Here is a 20,021-nt window from a genome sequence, read left to right on the forward strand (position 1 = left end):
GAGGGCCCTTGGGGCATAAAACTGAGGTGAAGCCAAGGGTCGGCCTCTAGCGCCTGGAAAGCTAGATTAGACGCCACCTGAAAGAGTCAGTGTTCCCGGTGGCTCCTCCTCTGGGAATTTCTCTGCCTTGAATTCTAAGGAGGGTGGAGGTGTGAAGCCGTCTTCCTCAGTATGCTGAAGACAGGGAAGGCCTCAGCAGCCCCTGCACCTCCCTGTCTGAGCCACAAGCCAAGCGCAGTCAGTCAACCCAGACTATGCAGGGGACCCTCTTCCAGTCCCTGAGCAGAGGTCATCACCCAAATGCCCCTGTCTGTGGAAGAGGTACTCGCCAGACCATGCGCAGCCTGCTCCCCTCTGCACTTGCTGGGCTCCTGCCATGCTGAGGTGGCAACCCCACCATGGGGCCACATCTCCTCACAGTGGAGAAGCAGAACCTGGGAAGAGCCACTTCCATGCAGCCACGAGGCCAGTGATGCCCCCTAGGATGCTGCCTGGCAGCAACTCCAGAGTAAAGGACTCTGGTGGACTGACCGGCACCTGGCACTGTGCACAGGCAACGCTCCTCGTTGCAGCGGCCCCTCGGCGGGGCTCCAGGAACACACGCAGGGACACATTCCTGGACTCCCAGGCCAGGTGCTGGACAGCGGCCTCAAGAGCACCACTGCAGAGGGGGGAGGTAGGGGGGCTCTAGCCACAATAACACCACCACGAGAGAAGCAGACAGGCAATGCGGGGGCAGGTGATGAAGACGCGCACAGACGGGCTGGGGGCAGGCCCCCAGCCCCGACACACGGCGGCATGCATGCGTGAACTCAGTGCTGCTGAGAACAGAACACAACAACAAAAAGGGCCCAGATGGTGTCTGGTTTTACCTTTTGACTGTCAAAGGCGTCCCATTCTGTTGGCTCTCATAGCGAGGGGAGGTGTCACCACCACCTGGCCTAACGGGCTTCTCCCCAAACCCTCCCGGCTCCAGCTTTCGGCTCTGTCTGTCAACCAGTGGTCTCTGACTGGAGAAGCTCCTCTTGGCCAGCTCCTTCTTCTCACCCAAACTGGCCCCGGACAGGCCACCGTCTACCTGGGAGTCAGGCTCAGACCCGGGGCCTTCCCGCCGCTCCCGCCGCTCGCTGAAGTCGCTGCTTTCGGAGGCCGTCTCCCACTCCTCATTGGCGTGATCGGAGGAGTTCTGGTAGGAGAGCTCAGGGGACCTGCGGCCCACAGTGCCACTCTTGTCCCCAGAACACAGTTTGGGTCTGCCTGGCCACTGACCTGCCAGCAGGTGGGGCTCCTCCTCGGGTCCCCACAGGCCCAGGGACTCCCTCTCTTGCCGGAGGCGCCGGAAGCGAGGGGGCTTATCTTGGCGTGGGGGGCGCCTTCTCCTGAAGGGCCGGTTCTCTGCATTTTCAGAATCTGCCACATGGTCATCTTGGAAGAAGGACCTCTTGTCCTCTGAGCGGCTGTCCTCGAAGCCCCTGCCACCAAACGTGTCAGGGTGTCTGTAGGAATCCGGGACATAGTCTCTGTCTGTAGAACGCCGGGATCCGCATGTGTCGGAAGGGCCATATTCCTGCCAAGGGCTGCCTGGACTTTTGCTCTGCCAGTGGGGTGACTCTTTGGAGACGAAGGTTCTCCGTCCATACCCGCAATTGCTCAGCCGGGGAGGGAGGGCTCGTCCAAAGGCCCGAGGGCCTCGGCTCTTGGCATCTAGACCACTATGGTCCTCGGAGCACACCTTGTTGGACCGCCAAGAATCTCTGCAGTCGCCTTTCTTCAAGGTGCTCTCCTCCCTCTCCAGGAGCGAGCCTTCGTTCCCGTTCTCGGAGCCCCTCTGCCGGCGGCGCTTGGGAAGTTCTTCATACTCTGAGCCCTCGCTATGGGTCTCACTGGCAACTCTCCGTCGGGGCTTGGCTCTGGGGCAGTCCTCTGGCCGAGCAAACTCTCGCAGGCCCCGGCCACGGCCGCTGCGCTGGCTGCTGCAGTAGATGCTGCGGGCACCCAGGACCCCCCCGCCGCAGAGGCCGTTTCCGCCAGCAGGCCGACCACGAAAAGTGAACTCTCTGAAACCACGGCCCCGGCCCCGGGCCTGCCCTCTGACCCCAAAGGCTTGTTCCTCATCAATAAAGATCCAGTTATTTCTCTTCGTGGGGGGAACATCGCTGGGCTCTCGTGGGGGTCTGGTTTCCCAGGCCTTGTCAGGTTTCTCCTCCTCTTCAAATTTGGTGGCCTCGTGGCCAAAAGTGGCATGGCCAGGGCCTTTGTCCTCCAAAGTGGCGGCGGAGGAGTTGGCCAGAGAGGCGTCATTCTCTTCGTCCTCGTCCTTTTCGGCTGTGGGGCTCTGCTCCTTCTCCTTGGCCAGCCGGGTGCTCTCCTCCCCTAGCTCCTGCTTAATCTTCTCGAGCTCCTTCTCCTTGTCTTCCACCTTGAGGGCTTTCAGGACTGGTTTCTTGATGGGTCCCGACCTCCGGGTCCTGCCCGTCTGCTCCGGGTGCTGGCTGCTGGAGCTCCGGGGCTCAGGAGTCCATTCAGGTTCTGAGGACGGCTGTTTGTTGGGGCTCCCGTTCTTGTCCCAGGAGATGTTAAAGGCCGTCCCCTCCCGGGGTGTCTCCCGCTCAACACCATGGGCTGTGTCAGCGGTCTCTGGCTGGTGGCTAACATCCCAGCTGCCACACTCTGGCTTTTTCTCATCTGGGACAAAGTCAGGCTCCAATGGGGAACACCCGAGGTTTTGGGTGTGACCCCCAGGAGCACCCGCTTCCTGAACATTTTCTTGGGGTGGAAACAAAAGCTCCTGGCCTATCCTTTGAGAAGAGATACAGTTGTCAAAGTCTGCTTGGGCCTTCTTGTCAAAAGCACTCAAGTACTCCTCCCCTCTCTCCTCAAAGAGATCGCGCTGGGCACTTACGCCCCCTGCCCTTCCGAGTGAGGCAGAGAAAGAGCTTTCATTCCTGAAAAGGAACCAGAAAAATCAGTCAATGTGATTGGAGCCTGGTTCCTGGTTTCCATGCTGAACACAGAGCTTAGTTTTAAAAAGAAAAAAAAGAAAAAAAAAACTTTTTAAAAAGAAAGTTAAGAAAAAAAAAAAAAAACATAAGCACCAACATTTGCTCTATCTTTAAACACGTCTCAGAAATGCCAGGCCATGAATTGGTCGGTGGCCCCTGGAGTCCATGAGAGTGAAGACTGTTGTGGCCGCTGGGTGGGCGCGGCGGGCCCCCTCGAGACAGAGGAGCCGGGCAATCCTCCGGGTCAAAGAGCAAGCTGGAGCCTGGGAGGCCGTGAAGAGTCTGGGGCCACGAGGGTGGCAGGGCTAACTCTGTTTACTTCCACAGAAGAGCCAAGACCCACGCTCTGGACCCCACCTGCCTTGTAAAGCCCCCACCCACCTACCCTGTGCCCAGGGTTTGATGACCCCAGGACTTCTCCTTCACCTTAAGTCTTGCCATCTGAAAAGAGCCTCTTGCACAAAGCATTCAAGCAATCCTCCTCACACTCTCCTTCCCCAAAGGAACCAGGAGTCCCTTCAAAAGAGCACGTCTCCCGTGGGCAGTGTCTCCTGGGATGGTAGCTCATCCCAGGGCCCTGTGAATTAGGACGGTAGCTCATCCCAGGACCTCTCGATTCGGACCTGGAATCTTCCTTCAGTGGCAAGGCAGCAGGACCAGGCTTCATCTCACCTGACACGCATGTCCATGGCCAAGGTGTCGCTCGACTTCGGGTGCGTGAGCGGGTAGCCCTTGCTCTGCAGTGCCATGTAGCCCTCTGGGCTCCACACAGGGGGTGAATCGATGGGGGTCACTTTTCTTTCTTGGAGTGGGGGCACACAGTTCTGATCCTCAGAGCGACAGCCTGTCCCACTGAGGGACTCTTGGGGCATCATGGGCTTCATCAGTCCTGAAGAAGGCAAAGACTGATCTACATCATCTCATTTAGAAAGCCCTGCTCCAATCTCAGGCTCAACCAAAGGCCCAAAGAAGTCAACAGTTACCCTGACTGTCCCGTGGATACAGCACCCCACCCACCTACACATCACAGGGCTCTAATCTTTCCTGACCTGAGGACCTCTGAAGGCACACACACATGCACCTTGCCTGGTTCAAAGACCTGTGAAGTCCAAGGAAGCGGGCAAGAAAAGCACATTTGTCAGATATGGGCTTGGTCCTTAACACTCACAGGACAGGGGATGAAGTCTTTCTATACAGGGCAGGGAGATACAACTGAGACACTGTTTAAAACAAAGACCCAAAAGGGCCACATCCTCAAAAGGCACATTAGATAGACATATGCACTTTACTACTGGGAACAGACTGGCGGTCTGTCTGGCCTGGACCAGGGCAGGGAAACAACTGTCCCCATCCCAGGAATTCAGACTCACAGGCTTACTTTCATGGGGGTTTAAGGGACAAAGACTTTCTACCTCCCCAAATACTTTGCTAAGTTGAAGGTGCATGTTAGAATGTTCATGTAACCACTAACATATAGAAATGAAATGTAGAGGCCGGGCGCGGTGGCTCAAGCCTGTAATCCCAGCACTTTGGGAGGCCGAGATGGGCGGATCACGAGGTCAGGAGATCGAGACCATCCTGGCTAACACGGTGAAACCCCGTCTCTACTAAAAAAATACAAAAAATTAGCCGGGCGAGGTGGCAGTCGCCTGTAGTCCCAGCTACTCGGGAGGCTGAGGCAGGAGAATGGCGTGAACCCGGGAGGCGGAGTTTGCAGTAAGCTGAGATCCAGCCACAGCACTCCAGCCTGGGCGGCAGAGCGAGGGTAGCTTTAAATGATTTTACTAGTGAAAAAAAAAAAAAAAAAAAAAAAAGAAATGAAATGTAGAAGCAAAAGTAAAACAAGAATAGGATCAAGAAAAGGCAGGAATAAGAAGAAAAGGCATAGAAAGATAAGAATAAGAATGGAATGCATGAAATATCATAGTTGGAAAATCTAAATATAATAATCCCAATAATAAGGCTGGGCGTGGTGGCTCATGCCTGTAACCCTTTGGGAGGCCAAGGCAGGCAGATCACTTGAGGTCAGTCAAGTTCGAGACCAGCCTGGCCAACATAGTGAAACTCCGTCTCTACTAAAAATACAAAAAAAAATCAGCCAGGCATGGTGGCAGGTGCCTGTAATTCCAGCTACTCAGGAGGCTGAGGCAGGAGAATCGCTGGAACCCAGGAGGCAGAGGTTGCAGTGAGTTGAAATTTCACCACTGCACTCCAATCTGCGCAACAGAGCAAGATTCTGTCTCTAACAATAATAATAATCCCAATAAATCTAAAAGGACTAACTTTTGCAATTAAAAGTCATAGACTTTCAGAGTGGTGAAGCCATACACATCTTGTAGATACAAAGATACACTCCCAAAAAATAAGGACTCAAAGAAGCTAACTGTAAAAATTGGAACAAAAGACTTCAAATACTTATAAACAAAAAACTAGAATTACTATACTGCTATCAGACAAAGTAGGCAATAAAGATAGCAAGCACTATTAATGATAACAAGGGTACTACGTAAGGATAGGCGGAACAAGATACAGAAATTCTAAACCTGTACGCCTCCAGATAGACACAGCAAAAATTGACAGGCTCCCAAAGAAGATTTGACAAATCCATAATCATAGTGGGACATTTTAAAACACCTTTTAGTAACTGGTCAAAGGGATAAAAACTTGCAATGATGAAGACATTTGCACAACACAATTAGCATGCTCAACTTAATGGACTATCTCCAACCAGAGAATACAGTCTTCTCAGGCATATGTAGAATGTTAAAAAAGAATCACCACAGAAGTGGTTACAGAGAAAACCCAACAAATGTCAAGCAACCTAAGTCAGGCGTTGGTCAGCAAACTACAGCCATTAAACAAAACTCAGCCTGCTGCAGGTTTTTATAAGTAACGTTTTATGGAAAAACAACCATGTTCACTCCCTTACTATCGTTTACGGCCGTTTTCGTCCTACAACACCAAAACTGACTAGTTGATCAAGGCCTAAAAGACTATCTGGTCATTTGTAGAAGTTTGGTGACCCCTGGTCTGTAACACACAGACCATATTATCTGACCACAGAGCAACTACATTAGAAATTAGTACCACAAAGAGAATCTTAAAAGCCAGAAATTAGTAAACTAAGTATATGATAATATTTTAAAGGAATTAAGAAAAGAAAAACCAGACATTATTAAAATAAAACCCAAAAAAGATACAGTAATGAAGAAGCCCAAATACTGATTTTAAAAAGGCACTAGACAAATCTTGGGAAAGACTAACCAAGGAAAAAAAGAGACAGCACAAAGAACATTAGGAATGAGAAGGACAAAACGACACAGCAGAAATCTAAAATTAATTAAAGCAATTGATGATACACGATCTTCATGACCTTCCCGACAAATCTTTATGACAGAACTATTATTGTACCTATACTTTGCCAGCAAGTCCTTTGAAATTCAGACCAGTCGTGTACATGACAAAGAGCCAGACCAAAATCCAAGTGTATCTGTTTAACTCCAGATGACACCCTTGACCACCAAGCTACCCTGGGTGATGCAGGTATGGACCATTAGACCACAGTGCTTACCTGAGGGATGCAGGGCGGAGGGGTAGAAGTCCACTGGGGTCCGAGTGGGCGTGATGCGTGGGTCCATGTAGGAAGGCATCATCATCCACCTGGGATCGAAGCCCAGCATCTGGGGGTGGTGTGGGTAAAAGGTGCGCTGAGGATGGGATGGCGGGGGGTATACCGGCTGCCAGTGCTGCATCTTGTACAGTTGCTCCTGCCCGCAAAGAGAGAGACTTGGTCAGGCTGGTGTGGCAGGGGGCTGAGATACCACCCAACACACGCCTTCCAGGTTTCCAGCAGGCAGCACAAAAAGCCCACCTAGAACAGAAGACCAAGGAGGGGAGGGATGGACAGCTGCTCGAGGGGGAGCCCCCAGTGTGTTACAGCTTGCAAGCTCAGGTCCCTGTCCAAGGCTGGTGGACAGCCAAGCCGTTATCACAATGGAGGCCCATCTGCGCCTGTGGTACACGAGACAGGCTAGGTTTTCACTTCGATCAGATACTCCTGGAATCCACCAGCAGCCTCCCACAGAATGTCTGAACGCTGGCCACTTCTCTCCTTGTTTGCAGCTACCACCTGAGGTTAAATAATACACCAGCATCCCTTCCCTGCTCCCTCCTGGCCTCTTCAATCCATTTTCCATCCTCGACTAGGGTGATCTTTTCACACAGACACCCCATGCCCAATAGGTCGACCCCAGCTCAAAAGAGCCTTCAGTGGTTCTCCACCACTCTCCACCCGACAGCCTAAATCCTACGAGGCTACTCGTGACCTACGGGGTTAGGGTGAGAGTTGGGTCCCATGTGACTTTGCCCAGTCTGCCTCCCTAGCTTTGCCTTGCACGACTGGCCCTCTGCTTTCTGCTCCATATATCCCCGCCACCACTTCAGGCCATGGGAACACACTGGGGCCCCTAGGTAAGCGCCTCTTCCCTCCATCCCTAAATCCAGGTTTCCAGCTTCAACACAACCGCTAGGAAGCCTGTCGTTACGCCCAGACGAGACCAGGTCCCTGGTTCTCTGCTCCCATGGAACGGCCAGTGCTCCTTTGTTGCACTCACAGCAGTTGATGGTTTGGACTGCTGGTAACCCTCACCGAACCCAAAGAGACTCCCTGTGCACCCTTGCCCACAGCACCACACTCGGGATACAGAACATTTGCACAAATGGGTAAACAGAAAGTATCAGTCAACTATTCAAAATCAAGGCTCTTGCCTGACTCAAAAGGGTTCATTTCAGACCCTGCTCTATCCCATCACTGACCCCAGGTGCTAATTCCTAAAGGAACCCTGAATTGGCCTTGAGGCAGGACTCACTGCTGCCTCACACTCTGAGGACGCCCAAGCAGCCTCCAGCACACATCCTTCCATTCCAAAAACAAAAAGGCGGCCGCCTGGCAGTCTACAGCACATCCTGAGCTGACTCCCTGGACGGTTCTGTTGGTGCTCCCAGTGCCTATTAAGAGCACTCAATAAATACAGGTCATCAATCAAGAGACTTGAGTCATTCACTCTCCCAGTCCATAGAGAAGGCTGTGGGCCTCCATCTCCCAGCTCCTCTTCCTGTCTACACCCTAGGTTTCCAGCGATTATGACTAGACAGGCTGCCCTGTGCTTTCAGACTTCCCTTTTTTGAGATGGAGTCTCGCTCTGTCACCCAGCCTGGAGTGCAGTGGTGCGATCTCGGCTCACTGCAACCTCCAACCTCCCAGGTTCAAGCGATTCTCCTGCCTCAGCCTTCTGAGTAGCGGATTACAGGCGCACAGCACCACGTCTGGCTACTTTTTGTATTTTTAGTAGAGATGACGTTTCACCATGTTGGTCAGGCTGGTCTCGAACTCCTGACCTCAGGTGATCCGTCTGCCTCGGCCTCCCAAAGTGCTGGGATTATAGACGTGGGCCACCGCGCCTGGCAATTCCTTCTATTCTTTTTTTTTTTTTTTTTGGAGACGGAGTCTAGCTCTGTCGCCCAGGCTGGAGTGCAGTGGCACGATCTCGGCTCACTGCAAGCTCCGCCTCCCGGGTTTACGCCATTCTCCTGCCTCAGCCTCCCGAGTAGCTGGGACTACAGGCGCCCGCCACCTCGCCCGGCTAGTTTTTTGTACTTTTTAGTAGAGACGGGGTTTCACCGTGTTAGCCAGGATGGTCTCGATCTCCTGACCTCGTGATCCACCCATCTCGGCCTCCCAAAGTGCTGGGATTACAGGCTTGAGCCACCGCGCCCGGCCATTTCCTTCTATTCTTAAGGAAGGACTTACCCATCACTTCCCTACACACCCCAAGGAGTTACCTAGCGCAACTGTCACTGCTAGGTTTGGCACAAGTAATTCCAGAGCTCTCCCCCATCAGTAATTCTATAACCCACGAACATGAGTAACTGTGCAGTGCTCGCCTACACTCCCATGCTCTAAAATCACATTAAAGGCAGTCCCTGGAATGCTCCCAGGGGCCCAGAGGAGAGAAGAGGCTGAGCAGAAAAGTTTAAAGGTAATTAAGTGAGATACTGGGAAAAGCCTTAAGTCCTTGGTTTGTTTCTCCACAGCACACACGTTTTGAAATATTTTCGGCTAATATTAGTAATAATTTACTGCACACCTTGCTGTTTGGTGTGCACTAAGTAATGTCTATGTATCACCTCAGTTTCCCAACAAAATGCACTATTCCTCAGTATTGACTATTGTGTTCTTTTACTTATTACTGCTCTAGTAGGCACGATTGCTGATGAGTGCTTCAGGAGACATTTGTGGAATTACAACCATTATCCACATGATCTTTACGACAAAAAGTAGGTCCCTTTTAAAATTTATTAAAAAATAAAGTTTATAAAAAGTCAATAACGGTGACACCGATAAACCAGTTTATAGGTGTTACGGCATGAAACGCTCTGCCATGCTGAAAGGCAGGTATTCATTCTTCCTGGTTTACACATGAAGAAATATAGGTGAGAGGGGTGTAACTGACCCCTCCAAGGCCATGCACAACTAGTTCAGCAGCAACATCGGGAAGGGAGCTGTCCAACTTGAAACCTGCAAACCTATGTCCGTAACCCAAAGGTGACATGCCTCTCTCTGGCAGGTCTTGAAACAGCTCACGGGCTTCCCTGACACCTTAGGAGGATCCCAGGGCGGGACACACTGTCCTCTAAGGAATGTCCAAGGTGCACTGCTCGGAAATAAAACAACCAGCCCGCACACTAGAAAAATGGAGCTCACTGCACACAGCACTAAATAGGTTCCTTACCAATATCAGAAAACAAGGTCAGTAAACCACAAGGGCTACATTCATTCCCAGGGACCTCCACCACTTGGAGAAATAAATAATGGCCAGGGGCTGATCTACCAAGGTCAGTAAGTTTTGAGGTACAACTCCTGAGGTTCCCCACTGGTCTTGGGGGCACATAAGGGGTATTCTGGACTTCTTCTAAGTTGGAGGTGGGCATGGGGATGGTGACGGGAAGTATCTACTCGGCACTCAGGCCTGTTTATCACAGGCTTTTACCATCTCATCTGTTTACCTGCTGTTGTTGCTGCTGCTGGCGCTGGAATCGGGGAGGAAGGGACTTCTGATACTTGAACTCCTGAGCAGGGGACCCAGCCTCTCTGGCCTCTTCCTCACTGCTGCTGCTCTGTGCCACTGCTGGGGACGCTGTGGGTGCCTCTTCTGGGAACGTGGTGGGGGTCTCTTGGGCAGGGAATTCTGGGGAGCCTAGAGAATATACCAGCAGAGAAATAACACAGTGAGCTCACAGAAGCTCAACCAACCAAGTGTTTACAAGCAAGTACTTCTTCCTGTTGGCACGTACGCTCTATTGCTAGAACAGTCACGTCCCTGAACCCTGGGCCTACACTGAACGTACCACGTGCATGAGCTCAGGGACTCCCCACAACACACGTGAGGAGGCTCCACTTGTTGTCACCTTACAGACTAGGACACTAAGGATCAAGAGGTTAGATAATGTCCAGGGTCACACAGTCAGTGGCAGAGCCAAGATCTGATTTCAGGTGGAAGACGTTTTATTAAAAAGGACTAATAAGGCCAGGCACGGTGGCTCACAGCTGTGATCCTAGCACTTTGGGAGGCTGAGGCGGGTGGATCACTTGAGGTCAGGAGTTCAAGACCAGCCTGGCCAACATGGTGAAACTCCATCTCCATTGAAAGTACAAAAATTGGCCGGGCACAGTGGCTCACGCCTGTAATCCCAACACTTTGGGAGGCCAAGGTGGGTGAATTACGAGGTCAGGAGATAGAAAACCTCCTGGCTAACATGGTGAAACCCTGCCTCTACTAAAAATACAAAAAATCAGCCAGGCGTGGTGGCGGGCACCTGTAGTTCCAGCTACTTAGGAGGCTGAGGCAGGAGAATGGCGTGAACCCAGGAGGCAGAGCTTGCAGTGAGCTGAGATCGCGCCACTGCACTCCAGCCTGGGCGACAGAGTGAGACTTCTTCTCAAAAGAAAAAAAGAAAGTACAAAAAGTAGCCGGGCATAGTGGCATACGCCTGTAATCCTAGCTATATGGGAGGCTGAGGTGGGAGAATCGTTTGAACCCAGGAGGCAGAGGTTGCAGTGAGATTGCACCATTGCACTCCAGCCTGGGTGGCAGAGCAAGACTCCATCATCTCCCCCCCCAAAAAAAAAAAGGACTGACAGAGAACAGCCACGAACTCAGTGACAGCCCATATCTGAACAGCAGGAACTCAACATATGGAAATATTGTGTATGGCTTCCTGCTGGCAAGGATACAAAAGAAAAAACAATTTTTTAAAAAAGGAAAAAAAACAAAAACAAGAGAAAGGCTGTGTGACCTGGGCACATTTTTCAGGCTCTCCCTGGCCATTTCTTCATCTGCAAATAAGAATAACTACCATGTGTTCACCAAGCGCTTCTGTGAGAATTAAATTAATTACAATAATATACTGAACACAGTGCCTGTTTGCAGAAAATGCTCAGTGCAGAAAATGCAGAAAATGCTCGGTGCAACTTCCCTGTAAGACTGGCACAGTCCTCACTTAACCTTTAATGAAAGGAGGGTAGAAGGAAAACTAGAGATGAGTTCCCTGGCCAGAAGGGCGCTAGGGCTCTCTAACCTGAAAAGCTTGCAGAGCCTCAAACATCCCCTTGTTTCCTAACAAGAGCTGATCTGAGTATATTTAAGAAAATTACAAAGAAAACAGCTGATTATATTCTTTAAAATTGCTACAAGAGACATTCTGCATTACAGAGCACTGCTTATCACTCTTAAATAGGGCCATGCTGCCTGGCCCTATTACAGGCTCATGCCTGTAATCTCAGCATTTTGGGAGGCCGAGCCAGGTGGATCACTTGAGGCCAGGAGCTCCAAACCAGCCTGGCCAACATGGTGAAACCCTGTCTCTACTAAAAATACAAGAATTAGCTGGGCATGGTGGCGGGCGCCTGTAATCCCAGCAGCTCGGGAGGCTGAGCTGGGAGAATCGCTTGAACCTGGCAGGCGGAGGTTGCAGTAAGCAGAGATCGTGCCACTCCAGCCTGGGTGACAGAAAGAGACTCCGTCTCAGAAAAAAAAAAAAAATAGGGCCATGTGATCCATTCCTTTTAGAATCAACACCAGGAAAAACTGTATTCTACCAAGCAGGTGGGCTTATTTTTATTCCGTATTAAAGGATCTGTGGTTTTATTAAAGTCCTGGAGCATGTGTGTCTTTGGTTGGGCAGGGATAGTGATGATAATAGTGACAATGATGAGCATCATCAGTGAGTAGATGCATGGTTTCAATGTCCCAGAAACGAGCGTGCTGTATACCCCTCCGCATGCTGGCAGGTACGTATGAAGATGAAGAAACAGGCTTCAGAGAGGTGAGGTGCTCACCAGTTAAACAAGTTCAGAGGGAGAAGGAAAAAGGGCTGAAAAACTACCTGTTGGGTACTATGCTCACTACCTGGGTGACAGGATCATTCATACCCCAAACCTCAGCATCACACAATGTACCCCCTGACACTAAAGTAAAAGTTGAAATTATAAAAAAGAAGTTCAAACAGGATCAGAACCCAGGCATTTGACCCAGGCCTATGCTCTTAATAACCAATGCTTCCCTATACAATCTCGTTGTAAGCCACAGGTTCTGCTAGCTAAGAAGGAAGGCAGTTGCAAGTAACAAGCCAATGACAACAGGCCAGAGTTTCCAGTTGGTGGGAAGAGGGCCCCGCTCTTACCTTTGTGGAGAGCAGGGCCGTTTTCCTGGGGAGATGCCTTCTCAGCACTTGGAGACCGGGGCACTTCCTTCTCGGCCTGCTTCCGGGCTTCACCTGCCTTTCGTGCCTGCTGCTTACACTTCTGGTCCAGCTGCTTGAGTTTGACAGCACAGGCGGCCAGCCTCTCTTCCCGGGCTCGGCGTTCCTCTTCTTCCCGGCGCTTTCGGGCTCGCTCCACCGCCTCGGACATCTCTGACTGAATGAACTTCTGCCTCGGTGGGGGCTTGTCCTCCTTGTCCTCAATGGACTGTTGCCGGAACATGCTGCCCATTGAGGACTTCTGCCAAGAGAACGTCTCCGAGATAAGGCGGTGGGTCGTGGACCCGGGATACAGGGACCATTCCCACTTTGGGATCAGTTCTCCTCCCAAGATCCTCAAGCACCTTCAAGGGGTAGCACAGGCGTGCGGCAGACAGAGCTGGGTTTGAATCCTGCTCTGGCCTCTGCTGTATGTAGAATGTGGTTTAGGCCAAGTGCCAACTCTCCACACCTCACTTCCTTGTTTTTCAAATGGGGACAACAAAGGAAGCTCTTAGGATCGTGAAGGTGAAAACCACGTTTGCAAAGCAATATGCGACCCACACGTGGGAAACACTCTCACCACTGCTGATGGGCATGCAAGCTAAGGGCCTCCATGGCTAAAAACCAGAACAGGAAGCCACACACTGATCATTCCTGGGTCACGAAACTGCTACTCCTGTCCGCACAAAAATACATAAATCCCTGGGTAGAAAGAGCCCTGGCAAAATGAAATTCACTGTCAGACATAAAGCTGTCAGACACTGAAGCATGTCAGCAGGGCACAGTGGCTCACGCCTGTAATCCCAGCACTTTGGGAGGCCAAGGCAGGTGGATCACCTGAGGTCAGGAGTTCAAGACCATTCTGGCCACCATGATGAAACACCATCCCTATTAAAAATACAAAAATTAGCTAGGCATGGTGGCGTGCACCTGCAGTCCCAGCTACTTGGGAAACTGAGGCAGGAGAATCGCTTGAACCTGGGAAGTAGAAGTTGCAGTTAGCTGAGATCATGCCACTGCACTCCAGCCTGGGCAACAGAGGGTGACTCCATCTCTCAAAAAAAAAAGCATATCTAGCCAGGTGCGGTAGCTCATGCCTGTAATTCCTACACTTTGGGGGGCCGACGTGGGGGACTGGACGAGCCTAGGAGCTCAAGACCAGCCTGGGCAATATGGTGAGACCCCATATATACCCCCCCAAAAAAAAATTAGGAAAATTCGTTGGGCATGGGCACATGCTTATGGTCCCAGCTACTGGGCTGAGGCAGGAAGGATCACTTGAACCCAGGAGGCTGCAGTAAGACGAGATCACACCACTGCACTCCAGCCAGGGGATAGGGCTAGACTCCATCAAAAAAAAAAAAAAAAAAAGGCATGCCTAAAAAAATCTCTTTTGGATATTTGTCCATTTCTGAGTTTCTTGCTGGTTGCCAGTTACTAGACAACAAGAGTGCCAAAGACGCAGAGTGAAAAGCTCGACACTGGGGCCCTTTCGCACTGGTCTGCAGGGGTCAAGCAGCACGCAGACCTGGCAACGGCACAAATGATGGACAGCTGTCACCTGAGCTCCGGCCACTGAAATTCTAATGAAATCTGACTATCAGAAAAAGACAGGACTTCCTGTTTTGAATGCTAGTTAACATAAATGTATACAGCTGTCAAAAATCAAACCAAAGAAACAGGATCTAGGCCTTTTCTTGTAGGTGAGTTATACTTCGGTAAAAGAAATATACAACAAATTTACTGTAGTCAAGGAGTTTCCTAAAAATTAACTTCTCATAAGCCAGAGATAAGTACTGTAATCATAAGATTATAAACTTCCAACTTAGAAGCATGAAGGTACATTTTATATATCATCATCAGAGCCGAAGCATGCAGTTTCCTTTCACTTTGCCATCGAACGGGAGCATCCATACCTTTCTAATGGCTGTGTATTGATCAGTTCATGGCTCATACCAAAATCTGCCTAGCTGCCTTTATCCCATGGGATTCAATACACCACTGCACATAGCCTTCACACCTAGCCCTGATTACTTCCTTAATTTCCTGGAAAGGAAATAATAGACTCAGAGGGCACAGGTACACCGTCAAGATCTTTGACGTGCCTTCCTAAACAGCCCTGAAATTAGTGATCATTTTATAGACTAAATGTTCTGCAAAGTAATTTGAACTGAGACGTATTTTTTTTTTCTTTTTTGAGATACAGTCTTGCTCAGTCGCCCAGGTTGGAGTGCGGTGGCGCCATCTCGGCTCACTGCAAGCTCCGCCTCCCGGGTTTACACCATTCTCCTGCCTCAGCCTCCTGAATAGCTAGGACTACAGGTGCCCACCACTACGCCTGGCTAGTTTTTTTGTATTTTTAGTAGAGACGGGGTTTCACCGTATTAACCAGGATGGTCTCCATCTCCTGACCTCGTGATCTGCCCGTCTCGGCCTCCCAAAGTTCTGGGATTACAGGCGTGAGCCACCGCGCCTGGTCTTTTTTTTTTTTTTTTCTTTTTTCAAAAGACAGAGTCTCACTCTGTCGCCCAGGCTGGAGTGCAGTGGCGCAATCTCGGCTCACTGCAACCTCTGCTTCCTGGATTCAAGATTCTCCTGCCTCAGCCTCCTGAGCAGCTGGGAATACAGGCGCGCCGCACCACACCCGGCTAATTTTTGTATTTTTAGTAGAGATGGGGTTTCACAATGTTTGTCAGGCCGGTCTAGAACTTCTGACCTCGTGATCCACCTGCCTTGGGCTCCCAAAGTGCTGGGATTACAGGTGTGAGCCACCGCGGCTAGGCAAATTCAGACCATTTTTTTAAAAATTTGGTCAGAAGAGGCCGGGTGCATTGGCTCACGCTTTTAATCCTAGTACTTTGGGAGGCTGAGGTGGGTGGATCACCTGAGGTCAGGAGTTCAAGACCAGCCTAGGCAACATGGTGAAACCCCATTTCTACTAAAAATACAAAAATTAGCTGGGTGTGGTGGCACACGCCTATAATCTCAGCTACGTGGGAGGCTGAGGCAGAAGGGCTGCTTGAACCTGGAAGGCAGAGGTTGCAACGAGCCAAGAGCACACTACTGCACTCCAGCATGGATGACAGAGTCAGGCTCTGTCTCAAAAAAGAAAAAAGAAAAGAGAAAAGAAAAGGAAAGAGAAAAGGAAAGGAAAGGAAAGGAAACTCGAAATTTGGTCAGAAGATGCCTTGGATACATAAATTTAGTACGTAGATTTCATCAGTGTTGATGTTCAGTTAATTTACAGTGCTGTCATGAGTAGGTTAAAGTGAAACCTTTTGAATACTGATCAGTACTACTTCCTAACTGGTGAAAAGGAAAAAAAAGGAATACTGAGCAACCTCAACATGTGAATGAAAATGTGCATTAACTGCAGAATAATTTCCAAGAGCAGTGGCATTGTGTCTATTTTGTTTCACTTCTGTGTCTCTTGTACCCAGCACATATGTATGTGCCTGGCAGATAATAACTATTCAACAAGAAGACTGCAGCTAAGGGGCATTTTCATTTCATAAGAATGTGGAATAGGAGCCCTTTCAATAGCGAAGAGCAGGCCGGCGCGCTGGCTCACGCCTGTCATCTCAGCGCTTTGGGAGGCCGAGGTGGGCGGATCAGGAGTTCGAGACCAGCCTGGCCAACATGGCAAAACCCCGTCTCTACTAAAAATACAAAAGTTAGTCAGGCATGGCGGTGCATGCCTGTAGTCTCAGCTACTCAGGTGGCTGAGGCAGGAGAAACGCTTGAACCCAGGAGGCAGAGGTTGCAGTGAGCCAAGATTGCACCACTGCACTCCAGCCTGGTGACAGAGTGAGACTCCATCTCCAAAAACAAGTAATAATAAATAAATAACGGCCGGGCGCGGTGGCTCAAGCCTGTAATCCCAGCACTTTGGGAGGCCGAGACGGGCGGATCACGAGGTCAGGAGATCGAGACCATCCTGGCTAACACAGTGAAACCTCATCTCTACTAAAACATACAAAAAACTAGCCGGGCGAGGTGGCGGGCGCCTGTAGTCCCAGCTACTCGGGAGGCTGAGGCAGGAGAATGGCCTAAACCCGGGAGGCGGAGCTTGCAGTGAGCTGAGATCCGGCCACTGCACTCCAGCCCAGGCGACAAAGCGAGACTCCGTCTCAAAAAAAAAAAAAAAAAAAAAAAAACACAAAGAGCATTGAAAATAGGAGGTTTTACCAAGTGTATTCAAAGTCATGACTCCCCCTTCCCCAGCCCTCCCACTCAACAGTCCAGTCCCAGAGTCATTAGGTGTGGTAATGCGAGTCAGGTGCCTGGTGCCGGGGAGTCCTCGCGGCTCACTGCACTCCAAATGGTTAGAGCACAGGCAAGGGGAGGAGGGCATACACATGGAGGTATGGGGCTGGAGCCCAAGCTAGATGAGGGGGACATTCACAGGCAGAGTTGACCCAGCAGGGACATTCAGGGTATCCAGGAGTGGGGACAATAACATCTGAGTGGGCAAGGAGGGCACCTGTGCAAGGGAGAGTGTGGCAGCAGAAATGAGATTGGTCACACACAGGGAGACTGACCAAGTGAGTATAAATATGAGGGATGATGGGAGACAGATTCTCACTGTGAGAGAAAGGAGGTGCAAACATGCGCTGGGAGGAAGTGGAGTGAAGTTTGTGGAACTGGAGGTATCGAGGAGAACACAGTTTCCAAGATGGACAGATATAGAAATAATACAGGTATGAATGTGTGTATTTGTGCACACACATACACCTCTGCTGAGGAGGCCCAGGAGCAGTGACACCCCAGCAGCAAGGAGACTGCTGGGGCTCAGACACTGGTTTCTAAATACCATCCTTCACTAAAAGGAATTAGGACTTCATGGAGAAAGAGCTGATCCAGGACAAGACAGGTCATGCATCCAGGAAAGATGAAGGGAGGACTCCAAAAAGGATGGAGAATAGGTAAAAATGACATGCACTGGCCTGAAGGAACTCCCAATGGCCAACCGGGTAAGAGCAGCAGATTACCACCCACTGATGTAAATACATGAATAAACTGAAAGCTTAATTAAAAACGAGATGTCCAGACTCAGTTTCTCCCAAAAAAATTATTATCAACTACAATAGGGAAAAGAATAACACTACAGCATGAAACCTGGCATGCACCCCGTTAATCAAGAGACCAAAGCGCATGTAGCCAGAGGGGGACGGGGTGAAGTCGTGGTTGCCTTGGTGGGATGAAATGAGAAAAGTCAGGTCATGCCTGAAGATTCCTGCCAAGGATGGAAATCTTGGACTTCTTCACAAGAAAGATGATAATAAACCCAATTTGAGGGGCACTCCACTGACTTGTAATCTTCCAAAGCCTCAAAGTCATGAAAGTGAAGGAAAGGCTGAGGAACGGATCCACACCGAAGGGCAGAGGTGTGTGATTCTGAACTGGATTATTTCAAGTAAGGACATTAATGGGACAACTGGTAAAAGCTGAATGGGGTCTGCAGATTAAATGGCAATCAATTATCAAGGCTAATTTCCTGGAACTCATTGTGGTTACCTGGGTGGAATGTCCCCCATCTTGGTAGGAAATAAGCACCACAGTGTACACAGTCTCATCAGGTTGTCAACCTACTGTTCAATCAGTTTAGAAAAAATATCGTTGGTATTGTACTTCCAAGTTTTCTATCACTTTGAGGCTGTTTTAATTATTTTTTTGGCTGTTTTTTTTTTTGGAGATAGGGTTTTGCTGTCTTGGCCAGAATGGTCTTGAACTCCTGGTCTCTCAAGCAATCCCTCTGCCTCAGCCTTGCAAAGTGTGTGAGCCACCATGCCCGGCTGTTTTTTATTTTTTATTTTAATTAAAACGAGAGGACAAACGCAGTGGCTCATGCCTATAATCTCAGCACACTGGGAGGCTGAGATAGGAGGATCTCTTAAGCCCAGGAGCACAAGACCAGCCTGGGCAACACAGTAAGACCTCGTCTCTACCAAAAAAATTAATGAAATGAGCCAGATGTGGCGGCACACTGGTATTCCCAGCTACTCAAGAGGCTGAGATGGGAGGATCACTTGAGGGTGGGAGGTGAAGGATAGAGCAAGGCCTTTTCTCAAAAAAAGTAAAAACAGCAGGGCATGGTGGCTCACACCTATAATCCTAGCACTTTGGCATCACTTGAGCTGGAGTTTAAGACTAGCCTGGGCAACACAGTGAGACCCTGTCTCTACGAAAAAAATACTTTAAAAAAAAGAAGAAATATAAAAATGAAAAAGAAATGCCCACTTAGGACTTTTCAGAAACCCAGCCACTGAACTCAATGAAGTACAAATACACAGGACAGCCAAGGGCCCTTGGTACCTGGTAGTCAGGGCCTGGTGTCCAGCCATGAAGCTTCCTGGACGGTGGCTGAGGGTCTGGCGCCTTTCGGACGACACGGGACGCACCCACTGCTTCAGCCCAGTCCTTCCCTTCCTCTTGAGTCCGCTTAGCGTCCGCACTGTCTGCAGAGCTCATTGACAACTGCCGCTGCCTCCTAGGGTCCCAACTGTTCCTAGGACAAACCACATTTAATGTTAATTTTTGCAGTCAGGCCAAGCATGTCTGATGTCACTGGTCAGAGGCCTTGGGAATTCCACAGTCAGTTGTCCATATCATTTCCTTCATTAGAATGGACCACCACTCCCACCACTTCCATGTGAATTCCACAATTCAGCACCACCATTTATCAAGTCACTCTCATAAACAGAGCCCCAGGTAGGATGTGTCACACTATTTCACTGATGCAAAAAAAGTCCTCATGACCCTCACTTTAAAGCAAGCTTGTCCAACCACATGTGGCCCAGGACGGCCCTGGGCTTTGGATACAGTGCACCACAAATTCGTCAACTTTCTTAAAACATTACAAGAGGGCCTGGGCGCAGTGGCTCACGCCTGTAATCCTAGCACTTTGGGAGGCTGAGGCAGGCCGATCACTTGAGGTCAGGAGTTTCAGGCCAGGCAGGCCAACATGGTAAAACCAAGTCTCTACTAAAAATACAACAATTAGCCAGGTGTGGTAGCAGGCACCTGTAATTCCAGCTACTTGAGGCTGAGGTGGGAGAAGTGCTTGAACCCTGGAGGTGAAGGTTGCAGTGAGCCAAAATCGCGGCACTACACTCCAGCCTGGGCAACAGAGCAAGATCCCAACCCAGAGAGAAAATAATAAAAACACGTTGGCCGGGCGCAGTGGTTCAAGTCTGTAATCCCAGCACTTTGGGAGGC

At 50.1% G+C, this 20,021-nt stretch overlaps 1 protein-coding gene across 1 annotated transcript in view; it reads right to left on the minus strand.

Annotated features, from left to right (window-relative positions):
- The window catches only part of PRRC2B (proline-rich coiled-coil 2B), a 72,182-nt gene that overhangs the window by 22,798 nt on the left and 29,363 nt on the right, over positions 1–20,021 (minus strand). The window contains exons 10-15 of the mRNA XM_011931185.1: positions 19,119–19,311; positions 12,744–13,062; positions 10,068–10,258; positions 6,574–6,769; positions 3,675–3,891; positions 873–2,945 (exon numbers count right to left, since the gene is read on the minus strand). Coding sequence (XP_011786575.1) covers positions 873–2,945; positions 3,675–3,891; positions 6,574–6,769; positions 10,068–10,258; positions 12,744–13,062; positions 19,119–19,311 — 3,189 coding nt within the window. The remainder of the gene's footprint in view (positions 1–872; positions 2,946–3,674; positions 3,892–6,573; positions 6,770–10,067; positions 10,259–12,743; positions 13,063–19,118; positions 19,312–20,021) is intronic.

The sequence above is a fragment of the Colobus angolensis genome, unplaced genomic scaffold (genome assembly GCF_000951035.1).
Source record: "Colobus angolensis palliatus isolate OR3802 unplaced genomic scaffold, Cang.pa_1.0 Scaffold9, whole genome shotgun sequence".
Classification (NCBI taxonomy): domain Eukaryota; kingdom Metazoa; phylum Chordata; class Mammalia; order Primates; family Cercopithecidae; genus Colobus; species Colobus angolensis.